Consider the following 23422-nt stretch of genomic DNA (forward strand, 5'->3'; position numbering starts at 1 on the left):
TTTTGGACCTTGGTTCAGAATTTGCGGCCCTCTGAGGTGTCGTTTTGCCCAGTTAAAGGTTATGACAAGTTTTAGAAGGTGTCTAGATCCGTAGTGGAAAAAAATCCATGAACTAAACTCCCAGAGCCCAATTCATTTAAAGACAAGAACAGGATCCATGGTAGTTTGCACAGGAGCGACGGCTGATGGATTGAGAACTGAAGAGTGTGATTCTGCATATCTTGCCATTCATAAAAATTGTCATTCATCCCTGAAGTGTCCTTATCACCAGCCCTTTAGAATCTGCATTCTGCTCATATCCAAACCCAGCACAGACTGCGGATTCTAAAGGGCTTGTTGATCACGGTAATTTGAACAGAAGGTAGAATCGAACATGCTACAGGAACATCTGCAGAAGAGACAGTTTATGTCCCATGGAACATGAGGTCATTGTGAAAATGACACAAGATACCAAATCAACATCATTTGCAGTATGATGCAACATCATTTGCAGTATGATGCAGTAGATGTCAAGAGTTCCAATTAATTCACCCATAGCGAGCAAAACACCGAGGCAAGTGAATTCCTCAAATAATACTTTTATTGGGTCTATCATGTTGGCACGGTTCTCGGGAAACTCCGACTCTGAAGGTTCCCGCAGTTTTCACTTAATTTAAAGTTTTTCCCCTTCCCCATACAATCAGTCACATGGTCCAATCAGGGTGCTGTCTGGTTGCCTGGTAACTTCACTCCTCCTTTCTCTGGCCAGGTGTCCTTGGTTCCTAGGAGAATTGTCAGGAGAAGGGATAATTTGTGATATTTTAGGAGGTGATAAGTTACTAAAATCTTTTAAACTTGTGATGAAGCGGGAAGCCATTTCTTCATATATTTTTCTTTTACTTTACTACATTCCTTTTTTTATTTTTATTTTGGTGCCCTGTTTTTGCTTTTTATCCTTTTCTGTTTTGGGTATTCGTTTCCATCATTGTAAATGTAATTTTTAATAAAATTACTATTATAATTTAAAAAAAAACAACCCACATCTGGGCACATAATCCATCAGAATTCCTGTCACAGGGAGAGTTTATAAGTGATGCATTATGCAAGCTAATAGGGTAACCTCATTTGCAAGAAGCAGTCAACCACGGTCCTCAAATTTGCATCTCATAATATCAACTCATTTGAAAAAAGATCAGATTTAGCAAGGTAAATGCATTAACACAGAGCAGCAGGTGTCACCTGCAAAACGACAAAAATTCCTTGCTTTCAGATGATTTCTAAAACCATTAATGTTAAAAAGTAATTAATGTTGCCTGACGAACAACCCAGATGAATGCTTTTCAGTTAATGGAGAGTTTTAATAGCCAAGTTAATTAAAACATGCAGCCTTTTAAATTCACATCTACTTTATCAAGCAATGCTGGAAAAACTGAATCAGTTCTGAAAGAGTTGTGCACTGGGATTAAGAGAAGAGATTAGAGAATTGAAAAAATATATAGAGACTCTGAGATACATTATTCAGTCACCCTTGACCCTGGTTTTTCCCCACCCCCTAGGTGTATCATAATTCATATTCTCCAATGGGACACATCCATAGCCAAGAGTCATCAATCATGCTCTCCAGTTAGAATTTTGCAAGGCAGAAACTTCGCTCACCTAGTTACTATCTTAGAAAACATTCATGGAATGCACTTTTGGTTTTGGTTAAGTCGGAATGTTGCATGCTGTGCCAGCATGCAATTTAGGAATAAAATCTGGATTGCTTGTGCCTTGAGGATCACAGGCAGTCCTCGACTTACAACTGCAATTTATGTTGCCAAGCGAAACATTTGTTAAGTGAGCTTTGCCTCATTTTACGACCTTCCTTGCCACAGTTGTTAAGTGAATCGCTGCAGTTGTTAAGTTAGTCACATGGTTGTTTAAATGAACCTGATTTCCCCGTTGACTTTGCTTGTCAGAAGGTCACAAAAGGGGATGACGTGACCCAGGGAACACTGCGGCCATCATAAATATGATGTCAGGATTCCGGCAGTTAACCCCTGCATTTAAATCATGAGTCTCGAGCCAAACTTCCAAAACTTCAAAAGGATTTATTGGGAGTTAACATGTCCGGCACTGCCTGGGTGTAGCTGACTCTGAGACACATAATTCATTGTCATCCTTGATCCTGGTTTCCCCCCACCCCCTGGGTGTATCGTAATTCATATTCTCCAATGGGACACATCCATAGCCAAGAGTCATCAATCATGCTCTCCAGTTAGAATTTTGCATGACAGAAACTTCAGTCACCTAGTTACTATCTTTGAAAACATTTATGGAATGCACTTTTGGTTTTGCAAGCTGCTACACTGCTTCCCCCTCCCTTTCTGTTGGCAACTCTAAAAAGACCATAGAAATATGTTATGAGTTGACACATGAATCACTTGCCAAGTGCCCGAATTCTGATTCTGTGACCATGGGGATACTGCAATGGTCGTGTGAAAAACGGTCATACATCACCTTTCTCAGTGCTGTTGTAACTTCAAACAGTCACTAAATGAACTGTTATAAATGGAGGACTATCTGTGCTTCCTTTTTTAAATCTATTTCAGAAATACCTGCATGTGTTACTGGATCTTATGTGCAAATTCACTGACAAAACCACAAGGTGCAAGCAATGAAGAACAATCCAACGATGTATTTTTATTTATTATTATTTTTGAGGAATAGCATATCTCATACAAATCCCTTTTCTGGATATGACTTGTTAACGGACTTTCAATTTTTCAGAATTTCTTGGGGGAAGGCAATACGGGGACTAAGCATTCAGAGCTACCACAGACATAACAGGACTTGTTTCGTAGTCAAAGCAAATTTCAGAGGTTCTTGGAACAAAAAAACCAAACAAACATGGAGTTTATAGCTGGAGACTCAGCTAGGAGAAACTTTCAATGGGTCTGTAGGATTTCAGAGTTTAAATTAGCATTGCTAGATCAGATATTATTTCCGCACATTAAACAAAAAAACACACCTGAAAAATCATAATTGATATCTACCTACAATCCCCAGCAGGTTTTTTTCCCCCCTCACCCTCTCAAGGAGAAAACAAAATCAATTAATTCAATAATACAGAGAGTGAAGAAAAAGATGCAGAAAAGTACAGAAAAGCCCACATTACGAAATGTAAGCCAGCTCCAAACCTCTCTGATTATTCTGGCTCTCCAACGAATCAGTTTTGGAAACAAACATTCTCTAAGCCAGTTTAGAGGTCCCATCAATGAAGGACCTCAAACCCGGAGTCCCGCTTTATTCCAACGGGTCTCTCTTTCAAAATTGAACCCGGATTTCCATACCAAATTTCTCGTTGGAGAATGTCACGGAAATGAAACTGGCTTCATGCCCAATTCAGATGGCTTTGTAGCGCAGATGTGCCCAGATGAAAAAAAAAACAACAACCCCAGCACAATAATACATTTAAGAAGAAGGGTGACATTTCTACATAGTTTAGCTACATTTTGCTACCTAGCTTTCTAAGCCTCCGTTTCTCCTAGCGCTATTGCTGAACTTAATATTTTAAACTTCCAATTAGTATCTAGTCTGAGTTAGCCAACCAGCAGCTAACTCGCAAACTAACAAACAAACGAACAAACAAAAAAAATCCAGAGCACTCGTGCTCCTTTTCGTAATAAATAGCTGAACATCTTAAGGAACCCGCAACAAACACTACGTCGTGAGCCATTTATCCCTTCAAGGGAAAAACCGCAAGAGTTCCCAGATTTCTTTTCGACAAGAATCGTCAGCGAAAATCTTCCTCGGATCCTGGTGGCATCTGAAAGAGTCCAGTTGGCCTTGGATCGATTGAAGGGAAGTTCTACTTGGAATCCAATAAATGTGGAAATACCAGGAAGCCTGATGAGCAGAGTTTGAAGGTGGGATGGGATGAGGGAGGGGGGGGAAATCCCATCCAGGTGCTTCAAAAGGATTCACAGTAGACTCGGATCTTCAAAAGGCTTCCTTCACTGGGTCCTCTTTGATCAACCGCATGCCACCCAACTGGCCCTTTCATCGGACAATCAGTGGGTAGAAGAAAGCTTGCCTTTCCTGACTCGTGTCAGCTGGGCTTTCCTTTCAACATCATGTCCCGACTTGCTCTTCACCAACTATTTAGCTCTCATAACTTAAAAACGCGCCTCTTGGTCGTCAAGAGGAGGAGACGAGGGATGGGTAAATAAATAAGCGACCTCAGCCATGGCCTTCATCCTAAGAACCCAGGTCAAGATCATAGCAGCAACTGCAGAAAGCACCCAACTCATGCATTAGCCTCTTCCCAGAAGCGCGGACCTATAAGAGAAGTCAAACAGAGAAGGAAGACCTTCCATTAGGACAGCGGTGACTAACCTTTTTGGGCTCCTGGGCCAAAAATTGTGCATGCGCTTGCGTGTCAGAAGGCAATGCACGCCCCCCCCGCCCCTGCGCATGCGTGCGCGATTTCCCCCCTGCCACCCCCTTACCTGCACCGCGCCTCCCAGCTGATTTTCGGACCCGCTTGAGGCCTTTTTCGGCCTGCCAGAAGCTTGAAGGAAGCCTCTGCAGCCTTTGCAGGCCAAAAAATGGGCCCGTTTTGTCACTTCTGGTATTTCCGGAAATACAGGAAGTGACAAAACGGTCCTATTTTTTGGTCTGTAAAGCCTGCAGAGGTTTCCCTCAAGCCTCTGGCAGGCCAAAAAAGGCCTGAAAATCAGCTGGGAGGCGTGCACATGAGCAGTGAGGTAAGTTTGCCTGGGGTTCGCGTGCCTGCACAAATGGCTCTGCGTGCCACCTGTGGCACACATGCCACATGCTTTCACGGCATTAGGACATCAAGAAGACATTGTCCAATTGCTTTGAAGTCCTGTGTCCATCTGAACTTGCCATCAGGGCCAGTCTGTGTGCTTTAAGAGAAAGATGTACAGGTAGTCCTCGACTTACGACCACAGTGGAGTCCAAGATTTGTGTTGCTAAGTGAGACATTTGTTAAATGAGCTTTGGCTCATTTTATGAACTTTCGTGCCACATTTGTTCAAATGAGTCGCTGCAGTTGGTCAATTAGTAACACGGTTGTTTATCTGGATTCCCCATTGACTTGGCTTGTCTGAAGGTCGCAAAAGTGGATCCCATGACCTCAGGACACGGCCACTGTCATCAATACATACCAGTGTGCCAAATGTCTGGATTTGGATCATGTGACCATGGGGATGCTGCAATGGTCATAAGTGTGAAAAATGACGGTCACTCCCTTTTTTCAGTGCTCTTGTGACTTCAAACAGTCACTAAATGAATGGCTGTAAGTCGAGGAACACTTGTCTAAAAACAAAATGATATATATAGCACTCTTATCCTATAAAGAGCCATGGCTCCTATAAAGAGCTGTGGTGGCGCAGTGGTCAGAATGCAGTATTGCAGGCTAACTCTGCCGGATGCCAGAAGTTTGATCCTGACTGGTTCAAGGTTGACTCAGCCGTCCGTCCTTCTCAGGTTGGTAAAACGAGGACCCACATTGTTGGGGGGCAATATACTGACATTTATAAACCCCTCAGAGAGGGCTGTAAAGCACTATGAAGCGGGATATAAGTCTAAGTGCTATCGCTATTATTATCCCAACAGGAAAAAAACAAAAAACATTGGTTCAAGTGCAAGAAGAAACATTCAGTCTGTTGATGGATACTGGAAAGGTTCGAGCACTCACCTGAGTGTCTTCCACCTGTCCTTTTCAATGTGATTCTCTGGACCTTCACTTTCATACGAGGCCAAATAAAGTGCTACAACCAGAAGAAAGAAAATATGAGCCTTACAGACATCTTCTAAATGTCTTGAATGATGTTCCCTGTGGGATAGCAACACCATCTCTTTCCAAATGCGTGGTCCTCAGGAGGAAAAAAAAATTCTCATTTCTAATGGGGTTAAAAGCTTGCGTGAACTGGAGCACAAGTAATAGTTCATAAATGAGATTCAAGGTTCCTATGAACATCCTTATTATTCTTATCCAGATGACATGTTAGCTGCTTCCTCCTTCTCCCTTCCAATTCCCTGAAAAAAACTGTTCCAAAAGACTGGGAGATGCACCCATATAATTTGGGAAGCAATGCTAAGATCGGCAAGATGACGAAAGGGAATTTTAACCTAGGAAGTTTTGTGTTTTTGTAATGCAGGGAACTGGTACTGTGTGGTCATAAACTTCTGCCCAATCAGTTCAGACAGGCAAGACTAATCTAATAACAGAAATAACACAATGACAGAGTTGGAAGTCTTCTAGTCCAGTGGGAAACCCTATACTATTTCAGAAAAACGGCTTTCCAATCTCTTCTTAAAAACTTCCAGTGTTGGAGCATTTACAACTTCTGGAGGCAAGTGGTTCCACTGATTTATGGTTCTCACTGTCAGGAAATGTCTCATTTAGTTCTAGGTTGCTTCTCTCCTTGATTAATTTCCATCCGTTGCTTCCATCGATGCCACAGGCTGCGACATTGGAAGTTGGAAGGAAAATAAAAGTAGGCGATTACATATCGCCACGTGTATCAGAATAGCTGTCATATACAACATGCTGAACATGTCTGTGGAGATTCTCAGTCCTCCAGGTCATGACTGTCCCAAAGACAATCAAGAGGCAACTGGACTTCCTGGTTTCCCTTTGAGGACGTTTCGCTTCTCATCCAATAAGCTTTTTCAACTCTGACTGGATGGTGGGGAATGGAAGGATTTATACTCCTTGCAGACTGCTGGTCATTTGCATCCTTTTAGCGAGTCATTGAGGCCACCTGGGGATTTATCTGTGTCATCAGGGTCACAGGAGTGGTGCCAGTGGGTGTGGAGCCTTGCTGTAGACTGGAGATAGATGACGTCTTATCCCTCCCTCCTTCGTTGGGAGAGGGCTGATCAATGTTGACATAATAGATGGCCTCTTTGAATGCAAATGGCCAGCTGTCTGCAAGGAGTATAAATCCTTCCATTCCCTGCCATCCAGTCAGAGGTGAAGAAGCTTCTTGGATGAGAAGCGAAAGGTCTTCAAAAGAAAAACCAGAAAGTCCAGTTGCCTCTTGAAAGAAAGAAAACACCTTTGGGACAACACGACGAACAATTGCAGGTGTTCTTCTCTTACCGTCCTCACTGAAAACTGGAATGGTGAGCAGGTATTGAAGGATTTTCCGGTCCCTCTCGAAAGGGCACTCCACTTGCTTCCAGGTCATAAACTCACTCACTTGTTTAGCCAATTCCCAAAACTTCTGCAAGGAATAAGCAGAACAGGAAAAGTACATAAGCTAAGCAGGTACAAGGGATCCATTAAAACAAGGCAATAGGGTTGATTGGTCTGTTTCAGAAGGATAGTTCATTAAACTGTTGCAATAAAAACGAGCATTAGCAGCTCAGGGTTGAAATGCGGGGTCCTTGATGGTCTCTGAAGCTCAATTGTTCTCTTGCAGATGTTTCAATACCTACCCTAGTTACGTCATCAGGGCTAGAAGGGCGTGGGGTTTGCGCTCAATTTATATTCCGGTGAATTACTCTGTCCAGTGTTGTCTTAGAGCCGTGACGACGAACCTATGGCACACGTGCCAGAAGTGGCATGCAGAGCCATCTCTCCAGGCATGCCAGCCGTCGCCCGTTGTTCTTCTGGGTTCTGGCGCGCATGCGTACCAGACAGCTGGTCTTCATGCACGTGGGAGCGCCGGAAACCAGAAGAGCTGCTCCTCAGCGTGCACGCACGCACCGGGAAGTTGAGCTTCCGGTTTCCAGTGCATGCATGCGCCCCAGCCAGCTTCGCACATGCATGCGTGCCAGAAACAGGAAGACTAGGTGGCCGGGGCACATGCCAGAAGCCGGAAGTTCAGTTTCCCAGCACGCCCATGTGCACGCACAGGGAGCTGCTCTTCCGGTTTCCGGCGCTCACCCATGCTCCTGTTTCGGCACTCAGTGCCAAAAAGGTTTGCCAACACTGTCTTAGAGGTTCTTTGATTTGGCTGTTTATTGTTAGTTTGTTTGGCTAGCGGTAGATAGCTAACATCTTACAGCCCAAGGAAAGAACCTCCAAGACCATTCTCACCAATATTGACAGGGCCATTCACTAGATTATAAACTGAGAGCAAACCCCACTCCCCTTACATGTTATCTTGTTTGAGTAAAGAAACATCTGGAAGAAAAAAACCAAGGTCAAAGAGCACCAGGTACCCCTTATAACCCTTGCCTTTTGTAATTCTGCTCAAGTCCTGCTCCTTCAGGCCTATAAGGATGGACTATTCCTTAATTCTGTGGGTTGGGAAAGAAAAAAACCAGCCCTTTGTCAGTGAAAACAAGACATGCTTAAGAGAATATAGGTAAAGGTAAAGGTTCCCCTCTCACATACGTGCTAATTGTTTCTGGCTCTAGCAGGAGGTGCTCATCTCCGTTACAAAGCTGAAGAAGAGCCAGCGCTGTCCGAAGACGTCTCCGTGGTCATGTGGCCGGCATGACTAAACACCGAAGGCGCACGGAACGCTGTTCCCTTCCCCACCAAAGTGGACCCTATTTTTCTACTTGCATTTTTTTACGTGATTTAGAACTGCTAGGTTGGCAGAAGCTGGGACCAGTAACGGGAGCTCACTCCGTTATGTGGCGCTAGGGATTCGGACTGCCAAACTGCCGGCCTTTCTGATCGACAACCTCAGTGTCTTAGCCACTGAGCCACCAAGTCCCTTCAGAGAACATAGGGCTCTTCAAAAAAACCAACCATGGTTGGAAGGGAAGGAAACATGTCAGAGCCGTGAGGTAACCTGTACAAAGTTCCTGCCTCTGCACTCCAAAATCTTGACGAGGTTTTCTGCTCCTGCGTTCAATTCGACGAGGTTAAGAGTTTAAGAGAAATTCGGAAACCCTGAGGACGCTCTACTTACTTCAAAATTGACATGGCCGTTGGGCAAGCGGTTGGCACAGCCTTCATTGAGGAAGTAAATATCCTTGATAAGCAGGCTGAAAAATGGGATCACAATCTGAAAGAAGAGAGAAAAAAAGAATCCAGATTAGCAACAGACCTGTGACTGGAACAAGAGGGAAAAAACATCTTTGTCTCATTTGGGACAAATAAAGAATAAACCGCATCACGTTTGGGGCAGAGGTAGCTCCAAAAAGCTATACAACAAGAGAGGCCATAGCTGAAACTAAACCGAAGATCCTTTGCTTGTCTATCCCCTCTGGTCAAACACTTATTCTGCAGAATTTAAGTTCCACCATCTCCAGTAAGCCAGGGGTGGCCCTTTTATGGCTTTTGGACTTCAACTCCCAGAATTCCTCAGCAAGCCATTTTATGATTTGTGGACTTCAACTCCCAGAATTCCTGAGCTGGCTCAGAAATTCTGGGCATTGAAGTCCACAAGTCATAAAAGGGCCATAGTTCCGCACTGCCAAGCATTCAGTGTATTGCATTATTCATAACTCTTTTACAACACACACATACAAACACAGACACACGCACACCACTTTTACCGATCAACCACTTGCAATGTAGTGCCCTCTAGATGTGTCATGCCCGAGGGAGAGGAGGAACAGCCAACAGGGAGTGGAAGTGTGGCTCCGGAAGTTGTGAAGGAGGCTGGGGAAGGGCAGAAGCTGGCTGGGCAGTCAGAGGAGGACCCAGGCCCATCCTAGGGCATGCAGGGAGGAGAGGATAAGGGAGAGACGTGGTCTACTCGGGAGGAGAGGGCCTTGATCCTCTTCATGGGCTGCAGCTGTGACAACTGAATAAGAGGATGGACATACGTACGGGCGAGTGCTGGAAACAAAGCATGGAAATATCTCTAGTTTATGGTTCCTCTCTGAGTTTGGCGTCCTTCCCAGTGTGTGTTCTGTTATCTGTGGACGTCCTCCAGCCCTTATCTTGCCTGGTTTGTGTTGTTTTTTACTCTTTATAATTTATAGGCATTTTTTAGTTTAAATGGCATTTCCTCTTTCTTGTAACTGCTTGTGTGGGAGTTTTTTGTCTCCAGTCAAGGATATTTGGAGCTTGGAAGCAAAGTGAAGGAATAAAAAAAGGGTTCATCTTTTTTTTGTGTGACTGTGTTTATTTTGTATCCCACCCTGGGTCATCACAAGATGCCTCTGGCTATGTCGGCATTTAAAAGCTGATCACTTGCTCAAATGTGAAGGAATATACCTCTCTGCCCAAGATTTGTATGACCCCCCCAACCTGCTGGCTTTCCATACATTGTTCCCATGCACCGAACCAAGATGTTTTTGAGATTATTGCAGATATGGATATATGTGTCACCCGTGGAATGATGTTATTTTGAGGTTTTTTGTGTGTTGTTACTGACATTTTTATTGTTAATGATAATCACTGTGGGTCACCCAAAGTCATACAATGAGTGGGAGACCAAATTAAAGGAATAGATTAAATAAATTCAGGCAGTCCTCGACTTAACGACAAACAACTGAGCCGCAAATTCCATTGCTAAGCGAGGCAGTTAAGTGAGTTTTGCCCCATTTTACAACCTCTTTTGTCACAGTTATTAAGCGAATTACTGCAGTGGTTAAGTGAATTATGTGGTCATTAAGTGAATCTGGCTCACCCCTCCATTGACTTTGCTTGTCAGAAGCTGGATGGGAAAGTTACAAATCGTGATCACATCCACTGCAACCATCATAAATACATGCCAGTTGCCAAGCGCCCAAATGTTGATGACATGATCATGGGAATGCTGCAATGGTCTTAAGTGCGAAAACTGGTCATCAATGACTTTTGTGCCACAGTGGCACAGTGGTTAGAGTGCAGTACTGCAGGCTACTTCTGCTGACTGCTGGCTGCCAGCAGTTCGGCAGTTTGATCCTGAGCAGCTCAAGGTTGACTCAGCCTTCCATTCTTCCAAGGTGGGTAAAATGAGGACCCAGATTGTTGGGGGCAAGAGGCTGACTTTGTAAACCGCTTAGAGAGGGCTGGAAAGCACCGTAAAACGGTACATGTCTAAATTTATTGCTATTGCTGTTGTTTTTTTCCTTCCTTCCTTCCTTCCTTCCTTCCTTCCTTCCTTCCTTCCTTCCTTCCTTCCTTCCTTCCTTCCTTCCTTTCCTTCCTTCCTTCCTGTTCTATTGCATTGCTGTTTTTTTCCTTCCTTCCTTCCTTCCTTCCTTCCTTCCTTCCTTCCTTCCTTCCTTCCTTCCTTCCATCCATCCATCCATGCTGCGCAGTGGTTAGAATGTAGTATTGCAAGTTAACTTTGCCCACTGCCAAGAGTTTGATCCTCACCGGCTCAAGGTTGACCCATCCTTCCATCCTTCCGAGGTGAGTAAAATGAGGACCCAGATTATTGGGGGCAAGAGGCTGACTCTGTAAACTGCTTAGGGAGGGCTGTATAGCACTGTGAAGCGGCATTTAAGTCTAAGTGCTATTGCTATTTTTCAGTGCCGTTGTAACTTCAAACAGTCACAAAGCAAATGGTTCTAAGTCAAAGACTACCTGTATTTATCTCTTTCTGAGACCATTACCTTCTCTCTGCTGCTGTGAGCTGTCAAAGACCTCTGGGTAGCCCCACGAAGAGCTGTGCGATAATTGTAGAAATTGCTGGAAGGGTCCATTTGATGCTAGAAAAAGGAGAAGTGGAAATGTAGAGAATTAGAATTTTGTGTCAGAAGGTTTAATATTCCATCAAAATATTGCTTTAGAAGTCCAGCTTTTAACCTGGGGAGACCATTTCCAATGTAAAGCACACACTGAACAGTTTTAAAGTTAAGAGTCAAAATAGGTTATGGATTTAAAAGCTAACCAAATCTGGGGGGAAAACAACAACAGATGGAGCAAATAATTGTAAAATTTCATTTCTAGCCGAAAGGGCTGATGATCAAAATTATTTGAAAGTAGCAACGGATGAATTGTTAAATATAAGGATCCATTTTCAAAAATCAAAATCCACTATGGTATCTTCCTGGAGTATTGGGACTAGAACAGAATAACAGAGTTGGAAGGGACCTTGGAGGTCTTCTAGTCCAACCCCCTGCTTAGGCAGGAAACCCTATATCACTTCAGAGAAATGGTTATCCAACATCTTTTTTAAAACTTTCAGTGTTGGAGCATTCGCAACTTCTGGAGGCAAGTTGTTCCACCGATTAATTGTTTTAACAGTCAAGAAATTTCTCCTTAGTTCTAGGTTGCTTCTCTCCTTGATTAGTTTCCACCGCTTGCTTCTTGTCCTGCCTTCTGGTGCTTTGCAGAATAGCTTTACCCCCTCTTCTTTCTGGCAGCCCCTGAGATATTGCTAGACTGCTATCATGTCTCCCCTAGTCCTTCTTTTTTCATCAGACTAGACAAATTTAAGGATTTCCAACCTAAAATCATGAAACAAAACGTCTTCAAGGAAAAACAGTCTAGTTGCCTTTTATAAAAGCAACCTTTTGGGACAACCATGAACTGGATGACTGAGAATCTCCAAACATACCTGAATAACAAAGATTCAGATTAAAAGGTCAGACTTACCTCCAGAATGTCAAACTTGGCAGTCTTGACTTTTGACCAGGTTTTCTTTAATCTGGAGACAGGAGTCATATTCATTCCAGCTTTTATTTCAAAGTGTAGAGGAAAAGAGAAGAAAAGAAATAAAACACATAGTCGTATTTTGAGGCCATTTCTCCTCAAAATGAGGAAAAAATAACCATCCACTAAGATATCCACTTTTTCCAGTTTTCTTTTTTCATCCAATTACAACCCATTATCCCAAAACAAGCCATTTAAAAATGCAAGCATGGTTAACATTTCTATAGATAGCATTTTAGAAAGTTATATTTCTTTCTAGACTCATTATTCATAAGCATTTTGGGCACGGATTTCTAGCTGCCAACTCCTTTGATAGAAATCTGTTTCAAGAGAAATTTGTGGTAGATTTCCTTTGCTTTCCTGCCAGAGGACATATAAATAAAATAAGCTTTCAAAAATGTTTCACAAGTGTTAAGCAACCTCCAATTTATGAGAGATTAGCAGGGTACCCGTGCTTTGCTACAAAACTATGTGATCAGGCAAGTTTTTGGGGAGAAAAATAAGGAAAAACAATTCTATCTCTGCCTACCAGCATCCATCGGTATTCATCTGGCTAGCGTCCTGTCAGTGTGTGAAAGAGTTGAGGGCTGTTTGGAAACTGAAACATTATTTGCTGTGTGAGCAAGAAGGAGACAGCAAGGAGCCTGGGCGTGGCTTAGCTCAACTGCAGTTGGAACAGATTTCTTTTCAGGTGGGGAGGGGGAGTAGAACTCCTTAGCATCAGAGCGTGTTAATAACAATACAGGAAATACTAATGCTCTGATGGTCATTTCGAAAAATCCTTTTCTTAGCGAGCACCTAGAAGCCAAGAAGAACAATATGTGGCAAATTTCAATTTTGTAGGCTTTACGGTTCTGGAGATTTCGTGATGATGCGTGAGTGGTATTTCGCTTTTACAGAGAGAGATTTAAGTAAACTCATCTTGAAGTCAAAGGCTTAAAACATGGCAGCCATTTTTAATGCAGGTGAAGTATCAGTTTATGTGAGGGATCCTGGCTGGGCTTACTATCTTTGCAAAGATTCATCAATGAAGTAAAACTAGGCTGGGTGAGGACATGTTTTGATCCTGAAATGCCGCTATGGGGAAGAAGGGACAAAGAGGCACATCAAGAGTTGCTTTCTCTACTCTATTATTTTTCATAAGCTTAAGGACATTTTTCTCAACCTTGCCAGGCTAACATGTGTGGACTTCAACTCCCAGAATTCCCCAGCCAACATAGGGAGTTGAAGTCTACACATCTTCAAATTGTCACAGTTGAGAAACATCGGTTTAAGACTTAAAATTCCTAGAAATCCTAGGGACCCTAACAAATGTGGAGGCTGCCAAGTTATCCAACATGATCCAGAAGCTTTGGGGCAAAATTAGACGAAGGAGAAACACCTAAGCGCTTTTTCCAAAGCAAAACGTAAAAGGAAACGGATAGAAAGCATTATTTATACTCACAAATAATAGCCATTAAAGAGTTAAAGTTGCCAATGTTGAAACACTCTCGGGCGACGTCAATGAAGTATTCTATCATCCTTGCTCTGTGTTTTTTCTTTATAGGCTGTGAGAGAGAGCAAAACACAACACTGGGATGTAGCTGAGAACCTGCCCAACTGGGAAGAAGGATCTCTGAGCTTTTTAGATAGCACTGATTTTAACTTTTAAAGAAACAAGTGACATTTCAGGCTGGAGTCAAAAGTAAACGTTTCCCTGTCTAGTCGTATCTGACTCTAGGGCGCGATCCTCATCTCTGTTTCTTAGCCGAGGGAGCTAGCGTTGTCTGAAGACAATTTCCGTGGTCATGTGGCCAACATGCCAAAGAGACACAGAACACTGTTACCTTCCCATCTAAGTGATACCTATTTGTCTACTCGTATTTGCATGCTTTCAAACTCCTAGATAGGCAGGAGCTTGAGCAAGAATGGGAGCTCACCCTGTCGCACAGCACTCGGCTCTCGAACCCGGGCCGTCAGCTTTCCAAAAATACACCCACTCACACGTATTCAGAAGTGGTATTCAGCAGGTTCTGACTAGTTCTGGAGAACCGGTAGTGGAAATTTTGAGTAGTTCGGAGAACTGGCAAATCCCACCTCTGACTGGCCCTGCCAACCCCATCTATTCTCTGCCTCCCGAGTCCCAGCTGATTGGCTGGCTCTTCTTTGGTTGCCCTGCACAGGAGAACGGAGCTGGAAAGCAGGTTAGTGGGGTGGGGAGGGAATGGAGATTTTGCAGTACCCTTCACCCAGGAATGCGGAGGGAATGGGGATTTTGCAGTATCCTTCCCCTGCCATGCCCACCAAACCACATCACGCCCACCAAGCCACGCCCACAGAACTGGCAGTAAAAAAAAATTGAATCCTACCACTGCATGACGTATTCCTTGCGTGGCGTAAGCAAGGACATCGGAGGAACAAATCAACAGGAGGTATAGCAAGGAATAATTACCAGTGTGAACTCCATTCAAACAAAAGCTGCAACCTCAAGGGGGTTTGGTGCAGAGTTTTACTTCTGTACCATACAATCTTGTGCACAGAATATAGCTCCAAGCTGGTCTTTGTGGTGTGACGGGAGCGGAAGGAAGGAAGGGCACCGCATACAGAAGGAAGACCAAGGAACCGTTTTGCTTACCATACATATTTCTGTGGCAACCAAATAACTCAGTCTATTGAACCATTCCACGTAAGCTTCCAGATTCCGAGACTTCTTCCGATCCCCGTAGGAGCTCTGAGAAGGAAACAAGAACCAGGCGTTCACTTCTCACACCACAAATTTAAAGAAGTGGTAGCATCTGGCCAAGCCAATTTGGGCTCAGAAATGAAATAGGGCTGATCGTGATTAGTTGCAGGTAGTCCTCGACGTACGACCACAACGGAGCCCAAAATTCATGTTGCTAAGTGGGAAGTTTGTTAACTGAGTTTTGCCCCATTTTATGACTTTTTCTTGCCGCGTTTGTTAAGGGAATCACTGCAGTCATTAAATGAATAACACAGCTGTTAAATGAATCTGGCTTTGATTGTCAGGAGGTCGCAACGACCCTGGGACATTGTAACCGTCATAAATGTGAGTCAATTGCCAAGCGTCTGAATGTTGACAGCGTGACCATGGGGCATACTGCAATGATCCTACGTGTGAAAAATGGTCATAAGTCACTTTTGTCCAGTGTTGTTGGAACTTGGAATGGTCACTAAATGAACTGTTGTAAGTCGAGGACTACCTGCACTTTTAGGACAAACCATTAGTTGATCCTACAATCACTCGTCACTAGGTTAAGTTGAAGCAACATGCCAGAAAGGGGCAATCGTAAATCACGCTATGGTATTGCAAATCACAATAATATAAAACAGTGATCCCCAACCTTTTTTACGCCGCGGCCCGGTACCGGCATCAGCTGGGCGCCGCCATCTTTTTTTTGATGAAAGAGTGCTTCCGGTGACCTCACCGGAAGCACTTTTCATCAAAAAGATGGCGGCGCTAGCGCTTCGAGTGAGCTTTTCCGGGTAGAAATGGCTTTCTACCTGGAAAAGCTCACCGAGCCTAGCGCCGCCATCTTTTTGATGAAAACATGCTTCCGTGAGCTTTCTACCCGGAAAAGCTCACCGAAGCACTTTTTCATCAAAAAGATGGCGCGCCCAGCAAGCCAGCGGCCCGGTAGGACTTGTTCCGCGGACCGGTACCGGTCCGCGGACTGGTGGTTGGGGACCCCTGATATAAAATATCACAACAAAGCAGTAGCATCAGTCAGAACATCCAGTAATCCAACATACGTACCACTTTGCTGTACCGTATATCTCCTTTTTGTTATGCAACTCTCTATTGCAGGGTTTCTCAGCCTTCACTCATTTAAGATGCGTGGACTTCAACTCCCAGAATTCTCCAGTCACCATGCTGGCTGGGGAATTCTGGGAGCTGATGTTCACCCATCTTAAAGTTGCCAGGGTTGGGAAATACTGCTTTGTAGCAAATCCTATCCAATTTGTTCATCTTTAGACATGTTGACACTACAACACCAGGGGGTAATGGCACGCTGGGTGAGTGTGCCGGTAAGTACATTGGTAACTACCCTGTTTCTCCAACAATACGGCCTCCCCCAATAGGAAGTCCCAGCATGTTTTATAGGCATGAAATGAAATTAAGCCCCTCCCCCCCAAATTAAGGCCTATATTAAAACATGCGAAATGGGGGGGGTGGTGGTGGGGGGGGGCTTGCCGTTAGGAAGTACTTTTGTTGCACACCCGGATATGGTGCTGCCTGCGTTGACCCCGATATGAAGCGCCCCACCTATGCCGAGGTCAACATCCAAGCTGTCGCCACCCGCCCGCCTGAAGATGCAAGTGGGGGTGGGAATTAAGTCACCCCTGAAAAGACGACCTAGCCATTTTTTCGGGGCTCAAAAAAAAAATAAGACCCGGCCTTATTATATGAGAAACACGGTAGTAAGGAGGAGTGTTGTAGTCTCAACAGATGTGCATGGTACCAGAATGAAGAAGCCCAATTGAAAAGCTAAACTGGGGTGGGGGTGGGGACCTCAGTTATGCATGTTAACATTGGAGATCAGAGACACCTTTTACTGGGCAAATATTTTAATGCAAATTTACCCATATGCACTTTTCTGGATTTATTTGCAACAGTGGCGAATATCTGTCTGAACTTTCTGAATATCCGTACGCACTTTCTGAATTTATAACATGCAAACCGACATCATTTTTCACTGAAATCCCATACTTAAACTTGTCCCAAAGTCCATTCTTTGGGGAGAAACTTTTGCAAAACTGTGTGCAGTAACATACGCGTATGTAAACACGTGAAGGACTTTGAAAGCGTTGAAGAAAAGTGCAAATCACGAGGAGACGGGTTGGGCACAGATGAAAAATCAAGCAAAAACAAAGCGCCCAGGTTCATCCAATCCCAGCCAGCAAGTTTTACCATAGTTTATAAAATTGTTCCTGCTATTCACCTTCTCATTGTCCAGGGTGTCCTTCTGTACAAACGCTTGGACAAATTCTTGTGGACCGATGTAACTAAGTCTCTCCTGAAAGAAAGAAAAATTCCACTCATGGTCAACGTTCATTCTTGTAGAAGGAAAGGTAAAGGAGTCTCTATGGATTTTACTCCGCTAGTTGTTGCTGACTGTAGGGGGGTGGTAGTCATCTCTGTTTCAAGGCCATTGAGCCAGTGCTGTCCAAAAATATTTGGACATGTGACCAGCATGATCTCACGAAGTGCTGTTATCTTCCCACCAAAGTGGTACCTATTTATCTACTTGCATCTGCATGCTTTCGAACTGCGTTCGGCAGGAGCTGGGGCAAGGACGAGAGCTCACCCCGTCTTATTGCGCTCGGGTCTCGAACCCGGGCTGCCGGCTTTCCAGACAACGAGCCAAGCATCTTAACTACCGAGCCACCCCGCCTCCCTTTGAAGAAGACCACTGAGAAAAATGATCAAACAAGAATAAAATAAAGTGGGGGAATAAACTTACAAGCTCTATGTGAGTCAGCTGCTGGGCCAACATATAAGGATCGCTGCAGATGGTGATGATATCTCGTTGGATGGCCTGAGGTTTGGTCTTTAATACCGTCAGCCTATCGGTTGAAGTAGCGTTGATTTTTGCAAGAACTTCCTCATATTGGTTGAGAGAGGCCAGCTTACGGATGAGGCTCTGGATGATTTGCTGCACGTTTTTCCGATAGGTCTGGAAAGAGAAATAATGAAAAGGGACCATCGTTTTTTAAACACCTGAAATGCTTTCTGTTGACAGAACTTACACATAACAGTATGCCAGAAGATCTCTTCCGCTCATGAAGTCATGGTTTATTTGCATCCTGCCTTTATTTTTTAAATTTATTATAATGTTACATATTATCTATATATATAAAAGCGAAATTCCACTGAAGCATCATCACGAAGAGAAGAGAAGAGAAAAGAGAAGGTGGGGATAGAAACTAAAGCGACAGGGGGGAAAATGAAATGATTCCTATTAAGTTGTCCTTCGGAGGCCCTTCCAGTAAAACCCACAACTTTAATTTTCTCTCTTTTTCTAGCTTATCCTCTTCCTTTGACAGACTTTGCTTGTGGCTATGTGACCACATCGTTTGCGCAAGCTGAGTTTCCAACATAACTGACTTGCCAGCATTTTTGAGACTATGATGTAACTTTCTTGTTAAAGCCATAAAAAACAACTTCCAATCTGGAGGATAACTTCTCATTTACATCCACGCTGTGTGAGAGAGAACGGATATGTATGTCAAGTATTTTTAGATTATTATCCTTAAATCAAAACTCCCGTTTCTTAAAAATAAATAAAAGAAATTTAAACTTCTGATTAAAGGTTAGAATCAAGCTGTGAAAAGACAATAAAAGGCGAGTAAAGGACCTTGTAAGGTCCTTGATGAATTGGGAGACCATAAAACAGGTGTCTTTCATGCTAGGCGTACATGCAGGGTGCCTAAAGGCAAGGAATGAATGTACATCGTATCTGAATTTCTGAAAAAAGCAGGCTCTATGGGTGAAGGACATTTATTTACTTTCATTTCTTTCACTCCCCCTTCTTCTTCTTCCCTGGTCACATTTATCTCTCAAGCCCTAGAGGGACAAATCCGACTGAAAAGGACATTAGAGGCTGGCACTATAGCTGTTTTTAATTGGAATGGAATGGAATGGAATAGAATGGATGGGATGGGATGGGATGGAATAGAATGGAATGGAATGGAATAGAATAGAATACATGGGATGGAATAGAATAGAATAGAATAGAATAGAATAGAATAGAATAGAGTAGAGTAGAGTAGAGTAGAGTAGAGTAGAGTAGAGTAGAGTAGAGTAGAGTAGAGTAGAGTAGAGTAGAGTAGAAAACATGGAATGGAATGGAATGGAATGGAATGGAATGGAATGGAATGGAATGGAATGGAATGGAATGGAATAGAATAGAATAGAATAGAATAGAATAGAATAGAATAGAATAGAATAGAATAGAATGGAATGGAATGGAATGGAATGGAATAGAATAAGCTGGGAGGGACCTTGGAGGTCTTCTAGTCCAGCCCCCTGCTGAAGCAGGAGAACCTATACTATTTCAGATAAGTGACTGTCTGGATTCTTCTTTTTAAAAAATCCAGTGATTTGTGGAGGCAAGCTGTTCCACTAGTTAATTGTCCTCCCTGTTAGGAAGTTATGGCAAGGACAATAAAAATATACCTGGAATAGTGAGAACAACAGGTTTTGCTTTTTGGCTTCCTCAACTAAAAAGAATACATCCAAATACAGGTAGAAAGAAAGAAAGAAAGAAAGAAAGAAAGAAAGAAAGAAAGAAAGAAAGAAAGAAAGAAAGAAAGAAAGAAAGAAAGAAAGAAAGAAAGAAAGAAAGAAAGAAAGAAAGAAAGAAAGAAAGAAAGAAAGAAAGAAAGAAAGAAAGAAAGAAAGAAAGAAAGGATGTTAGATTATTTGAATCCCACCACTGACGAAGACAGTTGTATCAGTAAGTCAGAGGTGGTAACTTTGATTTTCTGCTTCATTTTTCCTTTCCATTTCTTTTAGATCTTTCGACTTGTTTTGACAAGTGGCCTCCCAAGAGAACAATGGCAGAGACTGTTCCTGCTTCCCTCTTCGGTTTGTAGGCGAGACAGCTAGGAAGGAATGCTGAGGTCTCCTTGTCAAAACTACTGTATTCTTGGGGGGTAGCTCTGCAATGCAGATGTTACCACAGATGTTATCTTAGCTAGAAAATCAGAGGGCTACATATCAACGTAGGTGAGAGGCAAGTTCTTGGTCTGAGAACATTGTCTAGTTCCCTCAACAACAGCCAGGCAGGGAGAAATCTCAGACATCTGCAGACTGCTAAAAAAATGCAGGCAGATGGACTGAGGGATGCTTCTGGGATAGGATAACTCTAGTCAAAATGCACTGAAGTGGAATACAGGTAGCCCTCAACTTACGCCCAAAATTTCTGCTGCTAAGTGAAAAATTTCTTAAGTGAGTTTTAATTCATTTTATGACTTTTCTTGCCAGATTTGCTCAGTGAATGACTGCAGTTGTTAAGTTAGTAATACAATTGTTCAGTCAATCTGGCTTCCCCATTGATTTTGCTGGGATCATGTCATGACCCCAGGACACTGCAACCATCATAAATATGAGTCAATTACTTAGCCTCTGAATTTTGATCACATAATCTGCAATGGCCTTGTGGAAAATGGTCATAAGTCACTTTTTTGACTACCGTTGCAACTTTGAACAGTCAGTAAATGTGTATTAACAGATAACAGAAAATCAGAGCTGGAAGGGACCTTGTAGGTCATCTAGTCCAACCCCCTGCCCAAGCAGGAGACCCTACACCATTTCTGACAGATGGGAGTCCAATCTCTTCTTGAAAGCCTCCAGTGATGGCGCTCCCACAACTTCCGAGGGCAACTCCTGTTCCATTGGTTGATTGTTCTCACTGTCAGAAAGTTTCTCCTTATTTCCAGGTTAAATCTCTCCTTGTTCAGTTTCCATCCATTATTCCTTGTCTGGCCTACAGGTGCTTTAGAAAATAGCTTGACCCCTTCCTCCCTGTGGCAGCCTCTCAAATATTGGAAGACTGCTATCCTGTCTCCCCTGGTCCTTCTCTTCACTAGACTAGCCATGCCCAGTTCCTGTAACCGTTCTTCATGTGTTTTAGTCTCCAGTCCCCTAATCATCCTGGTTGTTCTTTTCTGCACACTTTCTAGAGTCTCAACATCTTTTTTCATAGTGTGGTGACCAAAACTGGATGCACTACTCTAGGTGTGGTCTTACTAAGGCTTTATAGAGTGGTATTAGTACCTCGCTTGATCTTGATTAAATGAACTGTTGTAAGACGAGGACTATCTGTATTTAGTTCCTGGATTTTAAAAAATCGAAAGGATAAACCTATGAAGGAGGACTTGATGGGAGTTATATTCTTGAAAGCACAACATTCCTTTGCCCTGGTCTGCAATGCAGTGCAATAAATACAAGGGCATAATTTACTTTTCCAAGGAAACTGCAAGCCGGCATCACAAATAATTTATGGCACTCTGAATTCTATTATAATATTGACTTTTCCATTTCTTTTTGCAAATCTCTTTTTCAGCATACAAACACAGAAGCCCTTATTTTAAAATTGCATATGGATTGCCCATGGACAAAACAGCCCTTTTTCAAGGTGGCTTGAAAGTTTAAATAAACAATAACAATTCTTCTAACAGCTTCCTAACTTTAACTGAAAGACAATTCATAAGGTCAAAGCCAACCAAGTGTAAACTTTAATGTAGCGTTCCCCAATCTTGGGCAATTTTACGATGTGTGAACTCCAATTCCCAGGATTCCACTGTATGCTGGCTGGGGAATTCTGGGAGTCGAAGTCCACACATCTTAAAAGTTGCAAAGGTTGAGAAATGCTGCCTTAAGGTCAAACATTTATTAAAGCAACTGCCACTACACAGTTCCACAACATGTTCACTGAGAATAAATATGTCTCCAGGTCACTTATGGATGGTAGAGATCTAATATGACAATTTCTCTTCTTCTATCCTCCTTAAATTCTTTGAGCAGCAGGCCTTTCTGTCCATCAAACATATGGGGCTGGAGTGAGAGAAAATAGACCCCTCGTTCTTCCTTTGTATGGTGTTTGATCGGCCAACTACACAACTGACTTCTCTTCTGTTGTCATCGTTACAGTCCCATGAGACTGTGTAAATGTTGATGAACTTATGAGATGTCCTATGACGACATCTTTTAAGATGTCGGGTGGGAAAGCTGATATGATCAGTTGGCCAATCAGGAGACTGGGAGTTCTAGTCCCACCTTAGGCATGAAAGCCAGTTGGGTGACTTTGGACTAATTACTAGAGAACTGAGTTCTAGTCTCATCTTAGGCATGAAAGCCAATAAAGTGACATTGGGACAGTCACTTTCCCTCAACCCAACCCAACTCACAGGGTTGTTGTTTTGAGGAAAATAAAAGGGAAAAGAAGTATTATCTATGTTCACCACCTTGGTTTATTTTTTTTAAAAAAAACTTAATTAAAGGCAAGATAAAATAAAGTCTGAGCATTGAAGCTCAATATATCTGGAAGATATTAGCACTGCGAAAAGTTGCCTTTAACTGTCATCCTTAAAAAAAAATACTTGTGTGTTTTCCTAACTCAGAGTAGCGTTTGGGCATTTTCCTTGGGATTATGAAATATTCCAGCTGCTCTTGCCTCCAGTACTTCTCAGGATGGTTCGGCATTCCTCAACAATAGTTATCTATTCATCTGTCTTTCTTTGTATAACATCACAAGCAGACAATGACTCACAGTGGTTTCCAACAATTGAAACAACATCAAAAAGCATCAAATTCAAAACAATAAAAGAATTTACACAATGATTGAGCAAGCTCAAAATAGTGGCGTGCAATGAAAACTAGAAAAATAGTGACTAACCACTCAATTACCATAATTTTAGTTATAATCTACCTGCATATTCCTTTCCACACATATCACCACTACTGTCAACCCTGAAGTGAACCTGGCTGAGGCCATCTTGGAAGCTTCAGCGTTGCCACACAACAGAGGGAGGGAGGATAATAGTTAGATGGGGGTTAGTAGCAGTGGTGGTATGCTACCAGTTTGGACCAGTTCGCCTGAACTGGTTGTAAAAAAAGCCTCTGACGATCAGCTGAGAAGAGAAAAAAAAGCCTCAATCTCAAAGAGGAGAAAGAAGAGAAACCCCACCCCTGTGCTTTTCTCTTCATTATCCTCTCAGCTGATTGGCTCTGCAGGGCTCAGCTGGTATGTAGAAAGCTGCGCATGCCCATTAGGTGCGCACACATGCACGCGTGATCACTGAACTGATAGTGGAACAGGTAAGATCCCACTGCTAGTTGGTAGCCAAAACGATCAAGTTTTCCTGGGGGAACCAAGGACTTTCTCACAGGTGGCTGGCCAGAGGAGGAGGATGGTAACCAGGCAACGGCCA

General features: G+C 43.0%; 1 protein-coding gene across 1 annotated transcript in view; it reads right to left on the reverse strand.

Moving 5' to 3' along the window:
• Window positions 1-2641: 2641 nt before the first annotated feature.
• RASGEF1B (RasGEF domain family member 1B) overlaps window positions 2642-23422 on the reverse strand; it is a 50959-nt gene continuing 30178 nt past the window's right edge. The window contains exons 5-14 of the mRNA XM_087962760.1: window positions 17950-18162; window positions 17428-17502; window positions 15102-15197; window positions 13932-14034; window positions 12431-12510; window positions 11446-11541; window positions 8862-8957; window positions 7094-7217; window positions 5684-5756; window positions 2642-4299 (exon numbers count right to left, since the gene is read on the reverse strand). Of these exons, the coding sequence (XP_087818886.1) occupies window positions 4275-4299; window positions 5684-5756; window positions 7094-7217; window positions 8862-8957; window positions 11446-11541; window positions 12431-12510; window positions 13932-14034; window positions 15102-15197; window positions 17428-17502; window positions 17950-18162 (981 nt within the window). The 3' untranslated portion in view covers window positions 2642-4274. The remainder of the gene's footprint in view (window positions 4300-5683; window positions 5757-7093; window positions 7218-8861; window positions 8958-11445; window positions 11542-12430; window positions 12511-13931; window positions 14035-15101; window positions 15198-17427; window positions 17503-17949; window positions 18163-23422) is intronic.

This window comes from Notechis scutatus, chromosome 4, assembly GCF_049901735.1.
Source record: "Notechis scutatus isolate UNSWTSFEM ecotype Mainland chromosome 4, rNotScu1.2, whole genome shotgun sequence".
In the NCBI taxonomy this organism is placed as follows: Eukaryota; Metazoa; Chordata; class Lepidosauria; order Squamata; family Elapidae; genus Notechis; species Notechis scutatus.